General features: G+C 34.4%; 3 protein-coding genes across 3 annotated transcripts; 1 reads left to right on the top strand and 2 right to left on the bottom strand.

Moving 5' to 3' along the window:
* The first annotated feature begins 2345 nt into the window (after positions 1–2345).
* On the top strand, positions 2346–4128 carry LOC111910496 (glycine-rich RNA-binding protein 3, mitochondrial). The gene is made up of 5 exons (XM_023906332.3): positions 2346–2514; positions 2999–3150; positions 3235–3303; positions 3413–3519; positions 3657–4128. Exons 2-5 carry the CDS (start codon positions 3015–3017, stop codon positions 3939–3941), a joined length of 597 nt encoding a protein of 198 aa, XP_023762100.1. The 5' UTR covers positions 2346–2514; positions 2999–3014; the 3' UTR covers positions 3942–4128.
* A 1533-nt stretch (positions 4129–5661) lies between these two features.
* LOC128127017 (ATP-dependent DNA helicase PIF1-like) lies at positions 5662–7226 on the bottom strand. Its single transcript, XM_052765202.1, has 2 exons — positions 6380–7226; positions 5662–6284 (listed from the first exon to the last, which is right to left on the bottom strand). The coding sequence occupies exons 1-2, from the start codon at positions 7224–7226 to the stop codon at positions 5662–5664; spliced, it is 1470 nt and encodes a 489-aa protein (XP_052621162.1).
* A 294-nt stretch (positions 7227–7520) lies between these two features.
* Positions 7521–8456, bottom strand: LOC128127016 (uncharacterized). The gene has a single exon (XM_052765201.1). It carries the CDS (start codon positions 8454–8456, stop codon positions 7521–7523), a length of 936 nt encoding a protein of 311 aa, XP_052621161.1.
* Positions 8457–10183: the final 1727 nt, after the last annotated feature.

Raw genomic sequence — 10183 nt, 5'->3', positions numbered from 1 at the left:
AGATTTTTATAGGATGAAAACCCAATGAAGCAGTGTGTACAATCAACCAGACCTCGAGCGGTAGTTTCCCAAAATACCTCAATTTATAATATTAGTAGTGCATAGCTTATATTTTATGAGCCGGTAGAATTGCATGCTAACTAGTGGTAAGCTAAGGATCGTGCAAGAATGGTGTGATAATGTTGCTTGATTTGTGATGCCTTTATCCTAAGAGTTCATTCTTATGAGATTGAATATGACATTGATAACTACTTGGTGTATGCTATATAATTGTATATAGTTAGGATTTTATAGCCTTAGAATGTTTGATTTAGCTTTTCTTCTTGTTCATTGTTTGGTTGTGGACTTGAGGTGAAGTCATTTATTCGAGTGTCTATCGAGTCTCGTATTGTGTACAATTGACATGCACGAAGCAAATGGCGAGGGCAACGAAGATGGTGTGGAAGGTAGTATCGGATCCGTACTACTAAAAACATCGGATCCGTACACGACTCAAGAAGGAATCTTAACGAACTAAGGAACTTGTAGGAGTGTGTGGGTGTTAGTGTATGCTCTTTAGCTTGATTTATGATGATTTTTCTTGTCTGTTTCGGTATGGTGGCTACTCGAGCTTCTGGCTCCATCGACCCTGAGAGGTCGAGTGTCAGTGATGATGAGATCCACAAGATTGTTGCCGTTGAGGTGTAACATCGTCATATTCGGGCTAGTCAATTTAGAGATAATAAGCGTTAAAAATGACTTTTTGATAAAAGATTATTCAGAATAAACAATCCTAACTAAAGTTATAGCATATGTCACAAGGATTTCGTACATATAAAGAACGTTGAAATCCGACTTATAACTGAGAAGTTATAACCCGTAGAAGTTTCGCGATTAAATTGACATGACTTCGTGTATCGTAAAATGTATTTTTTTGATGAAATACTTTTTAGCCTTAGCAATCTAAACGAGAGTTGTAGTAGACGTTAAACTGAGAGCGTGCCTATAGAGAACGTCCAATTTTGGGGAATACATGATTTTTCTAAGATTTAGCGTAGCAGTACACAACTCGGAAATTAAATTTTAGATCGATCGATTATTAACCGACACAACCTAAACGATAAACTGAAGATCTCGTTGATAGGAGCTCAACGATAAAAAGACAATCGAAAAAGGAGCTCGAAATGACACTCAAAGGGCAATGGAGGCTAAGAGATGAGATGATAATGGGTCATTAGGTTGTTTAAATAGGGTCCAAACCCTAAATTTTAGGGTTTGTCCCTGCATGCGTACCCCCCGCGTACGAGAAGTACGCCCCGTGTATTCCCAGGATTTATGAAATTGGCAAAACTGCCCCTTGGGGACCAAATTTGCAAAATATTTATATACCAAGGGTCAAAAATGAAAGTTCCTTGAATCAGGTGTTACTAGAATTTTGATCAAAATTTGCTTAAGTACTTCTGTTATCAGAAAACCGTCACAATACAGTTTATGTCTGAAAACTGTCCTAAAACAGTTTTAGCAACCAATAAAACGGTCATAAATTCGGGTTCAACAAGGACAATAATAAATTCGGGTAAAAGAGTTTTAGCAACCAATAAAATCGTCCTAAAACAGTTTTATGTCTGACTTATCTTCAGCTCGACCCCATCAAGGGGCTTTACTCCCGGACCCCGTTCGTTTAGGGACTTCACATCTAAATGATAGTCTACTTAGGGGTAACAATTGATGACACGACACAACAAAAATGCACGACACAAAACGAAATTGAGACGAAACTGAATTTCGAATTCGTGTTCGTGTCAAGTGTAAAAAACACGACGTCATGTCGTATCGTATTCGCGTTCAAAATTTGACACGATTAAACATTTTTTTGTCGTGTTTTCGTGTTTTTCGTGTCGTATCGTGTTTGTCGTTTTTAATTGGTTCGTTTTCGTGTTAGTTTAAAAAAAACCCGAGATCGTGTCGTGTCGTTTTCGTGTTACATAAAACCTTGTAGTGCCGTGTCGTGTCAGACAAAAACACGACACGATGGCCCGATTTGTCATCCCTGTTTACTTTGAATTCTGAATAAACTTAAACAAATGTGCACAACACACATTCCTTACTTATTTATTATTCAACAAGATTGATTTTGATAAACACGTCAATCTATCACACTTAAATAACATCTTAATAAAACAATTCACCTAACACAGTAGGCACTTATTTTAATTTATGCCGTAGGGTAAAAGACTTTTTTTTAAGTTAGCCAAACACCCTACTCTCAAACAAATTTACTTAAGCGGCGACTGAAACGTAAATTATCAAAACTTGAGGGTTAATTACTACTTCTTATAGCCGAGATGTTCAAAACTTCAAAATCTTGCGGTCCAAGTCCAACGTCTCAAGCCTGAACATCCCATCCGACGGCCCATACTTCCCCAACTCCGATCCAGTATCTTTAAATAAAAAACCCTTCCTGAAAATCCCATAAACCCTCATTTTAGGGTTCTGAATCATAAACACGCAGTAGTAAAGCTCAACGAATCAAAGGTATGTTTTGATTTGGTTATTGCATTTGTGTATATGCTCATTGTTACTCTTGGTTCGTTTGTTTTTTTCATTATATATATATTTTTTACTGTAACTATCTACGAGTTTGATAATTTGAAAATGAAAATAGAAGTGGTTTTAAAGAATACAAAAATCAACACGTGGATGGATTGGATCTTTTGGCTAGCAAGGAGGGATGGGTTTCTTTCTGATTTTGATTTTGAAAATTAATTCACGAACTTTGCATATTTAAGAACTTTTACCGTGTACTTTGCAAAATTGTTATTGATCATGGAGTTCAGTCTTATTTATAATATTCTAAGAGTTAGTATGATTTATGAAGATAATGTCTATCGAATTTCGTGTCAAGATTGAAAATTACTTACAAAAGATAGTGAATTTGACCAACTTACTGCAAAGCTTCATCATTTTGTTATATGTTATATAGCGAAACTTCATTGATCCTCTGTTTTGCTGGATTTAGGTTTTAACTTACAACCATGGCTTTCTTCAACAAAGTGGGCAACATGGTAAGGCAGACTGTAAGCAAGCAGTTCAATCATGAACTATCGGCAGCCAACCCATCTATTTTTCAAGTGATACGATGCATGTCGTCGTCAAAACTATTTGTGGGAGGTAATTTCAAATTCCCAACTGAAATATCAAATTTGTGATTTGTGAAGTCGATCTTGATATTTCCATCAACTTTATTTTTTGCAGGCCTGTCTTATGCCACAGATGAAATGAGCTTAAGAGAAGCTTTTAGTGCATATGGGAATGTCCAAGAAGGTATTATTCATGTTAATTTCCAGTAATCGAATCCAAGCATTTGTGTTTATATGGAATTTTGGTAGTAGAAATTATTGCAATAAGTGAGTAAATTTGTTCTTGTTTTCAGCTAGGGTTATTGTGGATCGTGAAACTGGTCGATCTAGAGGTTTTGGCTTTATTACTTTCACTGATACTGAGGCTGCTTCTGCTGCAATTCAGGCATTGGATCAAAGGGTATTTATCTTTTTTTTTCTCTTTAAAACTTTTATGTTTTAATTAAAAAGTCTGTTGATGATTAAAAAAAGTGTTGTCTATTAAGTCGTTCTTTCTGCATTAAGTCAAAAGAGAATACTGATAGCTGACTATTCCAGGAGTTACATGGCCGAGTGGTTAAAGTGAATTATGCAAATGATAGGCCACAAGTGGGTGGTGGTGGTGGTTACCGAGGTGGAGGCTTTGGTGGAGGTGGTTACGGTGGTGGGGCCTATGGTGGTTTTGGTGGTGATGGTGAGAACACTGGTGTTGCAGGTGGCGGTGATGGCTTTAACAGTGGTGGTTATGGTGGAAATAGTTATGGTAGTGGCGGCTATGGTGGTAATGCTGGTGGCTATTATGATGGAGACAGCAATGTCAGCAGTGGTGATGGTGGCAGGTGAGATGCATCTGTGGCTTGAACTGTGTTTTCTACTGGACTGATATTAATTACTTGTTGGTCATATGGTCTAAAATAAATAGGTAATTCTTTTTTTCTTTAAATCTTGGGTCAAGAAGTTATAACAATTTTGATTGTTTCTGATAAATATGTTTACATTATTTATGGTCGATACAACAGTCTTTGAATCTTGGGCATTTGCAACTACTTATTTATTGTAGTTAGTTTCCACAGATAATACGAATGGGCAAATGATATACAGTTTTAAGTTTTTCCAATTAGCAATGTTTAATAAGGATCGGTAAAACTAGGTCAAAGTCTTAAGTTACAACCGATTCAAAAGCTTTGAATGATTTGATAACTAGGTGTGAGCCCATGTATTACATGGGTGTATTTAAAATAATTAAATATATATAAACATTTTAGAAATTTGAATTTATAAGAAAAATGAGAAAAATATTGAATTACTAAAATTAAAGTGTTTTTTTTTTCTTTTAAATTTAAACAAATCATTTAAATAAAATAATCAAAGCAAATTAATCACATTTTATTTTAAAATTTTAAAATTATAAGGAAAGTTTATTAATGAAATTGATATGCATTTATTATTAAATTTAAATACCATATGAAATTTTATAAAATAGGAAAACCACAAAATTACATATGGAATAAAAATTAATTCAAAATAACCACAAAATGACATGTGGCAAAATGAATGAGAGTGTGACAAGTGGCAAAAAAAACCTTCATTTATTAGAGAAGACTAGGTTAAAACCCGTGGAACCCACGGGTGCTATTTCTAAATTGAATTTAAAAATTAATTATTTAATAAAATAATATTTCAATAATTCTTATAACTTATAAATTGTAATATTGAATATTTCAATAAATTTTTTAATTTGTAAGTATTTAATTACAAAGTAAATGAGAAGTATTTAATTCGGAATGAAGATTTTTGAAAACTCTTTTTTTTATGCATAATTCTTGTTGGACATATGCATATGATGCATTACCAATGTGTGTAATGAAATTAACATAAAATACAACAATATGTAATTATAAAAAAATACAGTAATATGATGGATTAAGTGTAGGGATGACAAAAAAACCCGAACCCGATGGGGAAACCCGAAACCCGATTATTTCGGGTCGGGTAACGGGTCGTTATCGGGTTCGGGGCAGGGAGTGGGTTATCCTCGCCCCGACCCGACCCGCCCCGATTATATATATATATATATATATATATATATATATATATATATATATATATATATATATATGTTAATGGCACGCATCAAAGATAAAATACTTACTGTGGAAAATCTTTTTAGTTATTAACAATCCGGTGTGAACGATCATTTTTTATGTTTTGATGTATTACACTAAAATTAAATAAAATAATTTTTAATATAACGTCGATTTAATTTTATTAAAGTGATTCATCATATTTTTAATTTAAAAGGGAGACTAGAACACATATTTTTTATAAGACATCGGGGTACCCTAAAACGGAATAAAGATTTCGTTATGAATTGTTGTAAACCCGATAAGAAACCCGAAACCCGACTGGAAAACCCGAACCCATTGGGGCGCCTCGATAAGAAACCCGAAAGATATCGGGGCGGGTTTGGGAAACCATGCCCCGCCCCGAACCCGCCCCGTTGCCATTCCTAATTAAGTGTGATTTGCTAAAATTGAATAAAACGACGTTACAAAAAAGTTGGCTACAAATTTCGAAAAACTTCCTTATAAACAACATTGGAAGTTTTATTTGTGAGTTTGTCATCTTTATCTAAAATTAATAATTTTAATCCCTCTCTGCTCTGAACTCTAGATAAGGCAACATACAATTGTTCATGTGAAAAAACTGGATCTTTCAGAAACAAACCAACATTTGATAACGATTGTCCTTGACTTTTATTAATAGTCATTGCAAAACATACGGCCAAAGGAAACTGTCTTCTTGTGAATTTGAAGGGAATCTTTTTTTCTGATGGAGTTAAAGACATTCTTGGAATAAAAGTCCGATTTCCAATATTAGTTCCAGTTATTATACGTGCCTCAATAACACGTTTGCCCAATGATAACACCTGTAGTCTTGTGCCATTGCATAAGCCGTTTTTCTGATCAATATTTCTCAGTAACATTACTGGAACACCAATTTTTAAAACTAACTTATGATTTGGTAAACCGGATACTTTGAGACCATTTAATACATCAGGAGAGTATAGATTTGCATCAAATTGATCATGGAGAAATTCGGATTCACATATGCTGTCTGAACTGAAATATTCAACTTCATCTCCTGGAAACTTCTTAAGCAAACGGTCGTTTATTTCCTGGACAACTTCATTTTTCGAGCAAGTATCGCTCTTTCTTGGAAATAATTTATATCACTATAGTTCTCTAAAATTGAAGGATATACAAACTCAATTAAGGAACCTATAGGATCATGTGAATCGTTAATGAGAATATCATCCGGAATATCGATAATCGTTTCACCGTCGTTCGGACCACCAAGTTTTCCTTCTCCTATATCCAACAACCAATTTGCAAAATCTCTTATTTTTCCTATATCTGATTGATCCCTTCCAACAGTTAGCCTCATGTTTTTTGTTAATCTATGGACTTTGCAATGTTCCCATAAATACGAAGAACTCAAAGAAGCATTTACAATGTTCTGTCTACTGCCACCCGGAACAACAGGTAGAATCTGTCTAAAATCTCCTCCAAAGACAATAACTTTCCCTCCAAACGGAATATTTGAGATTGTTGAATTTACGCACCTTAGTAAATCCTTAAAAGTTCGATCTAAAGCTTCAAATGCATGCTTATGGATCATAGGTGCTTCATCCCAAATTATTAAAGAGGTTTTTCTTATTAAGCTTGCCAACTCACCGTCTGGATTTATGTTACAAAAAGAATCCTCTGTAAGCTCAAATGAAATTATAAATCGAGAGTGTGCTGTTCTACCACCAGGCAATAATAAGGAAGCAATACCGCTTGAAGCAACATTTAATACAATATTTCCTTCAGATCTAATTGCTGCAGATATTGTTTTCCATAAAAAAGTTTTACCCGTTCCACCATAACTGTAAACAAAGAAGACACCTCCTTTATTTTCTTGAATAGCACTCATGATGTTTAGGAAAATATTACGTTGCTCATCTGTTAATGCAAGAAACATACGATCATAGTCATTCTTTATCATGGGAACGTCGTAATCTAGCTCCTCGGTGATAAGCCGATTGTTTGAAGAAGAAACGGATTCAACATCTGGGTATGACATGTTTTTGAAGTTTTTGAGTGTAGAGTTGTTTCGAAGTAAAATTTGTTGTATTTCGAACAAAGTTAAGTTCTTAAGTTCATCTACTCCGAGTTACAATTCTGCACGAAAATATTAAATAATTAATAAAATTTGTCGTCGATATTTAATAATTTTATTAATAATGATTTAATGGTTGTTGAATAATAAAAATAAATTAATTTAAAAAAAAATAAGAAAAAATGTTATACCTGCAGACTTAAATCTTTGTCGTTGTCTATATAGAATTCCATCTGCCAAATATTCCCATGTATTTTCTCAAACGACCTCTGGTTTTGACATACTATTACACATCAACAATGTAGCAAATAAAAAGCGTAGATAAAAACCAGATCCAAAATGACTTGCTTCTTTAATTGCATCAATGTATTCCTTGTCATCATCTAATAGCTCGAGTGCATAACAAGCATCTCTAAAAGAAGAATGTGTTTGACCATTTACCGTGCGAATATCATCAAATGATGTTGGTCCTTTTACTTTATTTAAAAGAATCCTTAAGAAATATGCCTCACCTAGTTTAGGTGAAACAGAATGAATTCTACCGATGGCTTTTCCTACTTTCCTTCGCTTCCAAAACCGACCATTTAATATCCAAACAAACTTTGTAGGGAATTCAACATATGTGAGTTTTCGTGCTTCACTGTCGATTGCATTACATTCCATCCAAGCTGTGAACTTTGAAGCCGCAACAGAAGGTTTGTCAAGAACATCATCAATATCATCGTCTTCACCATATACAATCTGTTGTTGATTAAGAAGATGAAAAGGCAGTCTGACAACAGAAGGATATCTGCAATGAACATCATATGTAAAAATTCGCCATGATGCTTCACATGCTGATAAATATCTACAATCGTAATATTTAGCTATTTCATCGACCGCATCATTATTTTCACATTCATTGTTGGTTGGTACAACAGCAACTGTAGCTCTATCAGGACCCTTATTTATGTATTTAAACAAATACTTTATAGAAGATCCCTGATTGCACCATTCAATATTAATATGTGCCTGATATCTTTTCAATAGATATTTGTTGTATGGAACAACATTTCTATTATCCAACCTTACACCTGATTTTTCTACAAAATGACCATCGTTTCTTCGCCTATATAACGGAAAACCATTCTGATCTACAGAAGAATGATTAATGAATTGTTTTGCAAAGTTTTTAGAGCACTTTTTATCCACCATGCATGGACAATTCATATTTTCAGCTCCACATGGACCATGAATCATAATGTGACATCCCCATTTTCACGGCAAAAAAATACCGATTTTGTTTATGCTTTATAAAAATCAGAGTACTTCATTTCATAAAAATGTTGCGGAATTTGTTCCCAGAAAAACATGGTAAATACGTTATTAAAACATTTTCGAAGAAACATATTTATTTCATTTTAAAACGTTTGGGATGTCATCGTTAATACAGAAACATAAGCATAAACAGAACTTACAATTATTCACACTAGTGGTCTACATCTCTTTAAATCTCTCAGTGTAATGTCATTCCATATCAACACCTGTGATATAAATAAACTTAGTGGGTCAGGTTAGGAAACCTGGTGAGTACATAGGGATTTCAATCCCACAATGTTATACCATATATATAGTTTAAAACTCACAAAATATACCATTTCACCATATATATATATATATATATATATATATATATATATATATATATATATATATATATATATATATATATATATATATATATATAACAACTCTTATCCCACCCCTTCGATCCTCACAACGTGACTATCCATATTCTCGGACCTAAGGTTAGCCGTTTTACCTAATCCATACTCCCGGATCAGAAATGAACGACTTTACCTAATCCATACTCTCGGACTAGGGACAAATGACTAATCCATACTCTCGGATTAATGATCAATGATTATGCCTAATCCATACTCTCGGACTAGGGACAATGACTATGTCTAATCCATGCTCTCGGATCAATGACATATACTAAAGTTTTATTCTCAGGGTATAAGTCACTCGTACTCGTAAGAAAATACTACCCAATATTCCTCATAGTTAATTTAGGTTTACTCTTCATCCTAAATCATCATGTATAATCAGGTATGTTCCTTAACATGTATTTCAGGCAACATCAATTAACTCGCATATAAACATATAATTAATACTTCAATTAATACTTGTATTAAAATCATGTTCATGAAAGGGACTATGCACTCACCTGAGTAGGTGGTGACTCGACGCTTGGACAGCACTTCGTTACTCTTAACACACTTTTCCTTCGATAAAACCTAGTATCAATACCACTAGGGTTTAGTCTAACGATAACTGCGATTAATTAATAGTCTAGCTATTATTATTATTATTATTATATAAGTGTTAAATAATACTCAATATAACTCATAATAATATCTCAAATACTCATTATAAGTTCCTAATAATGTTACTATATTAAAACATAAGCTATACTAAAGATAGGTTAGGCGTAGCTCACTTACAGCGGGTTTTTCGCAAAACCGGGCTTCACTGGAGCAGCGTTCCCGAGCCGAAAGGCTCATTTCTCGGGACTCCGGGAGTCTTGGGGCTTCCTTCGGGTTCTAGGGGGTTTACCTAGGCTTTTAGGGGGGTTAGGGAGGCTAGAGAGAGAAACTAGAGAGAGAAAGTGAGTTTGGGAGGTGTGAAGAGAAGGCTAGACCCGACACTTCTATTTATAGTGCAAAATCTGATGGACTCGCCGAGTAGGGGGGACCTACTCGCCGAGTTGGTCCATGTGGTGGCCTTCTGGTGGTGCCACGTCACCCCCTATCGCGTATCAGCCTCCGAACTTAGAAAAATCATAACTTTCGCATACGAGCTCCGTTTTCGACGTTCTTTATATCCACGCGTAGGTAAAATCAAGATCTACAACTTTCATTTAGACTCCATTGGCTAAT

Source organism: Lactuca sativa, chromosome 1 (assembly GCF_002870075.4).
Source record: "Lactuca sativa cultivar Salinas chromosome 1, Lsat_Salinas_v11, whole genome shotgun sequence".
Lineage (NCBI taxonomy): Eukaryota > Viridiplantae > Streptophyta > Magnoliopsida > Asterales > Asteraceae > Lactuca > Lactuca sativa.
This window is presented reverse-complemented; position numbering and strand designations above follow the sequence as displayed.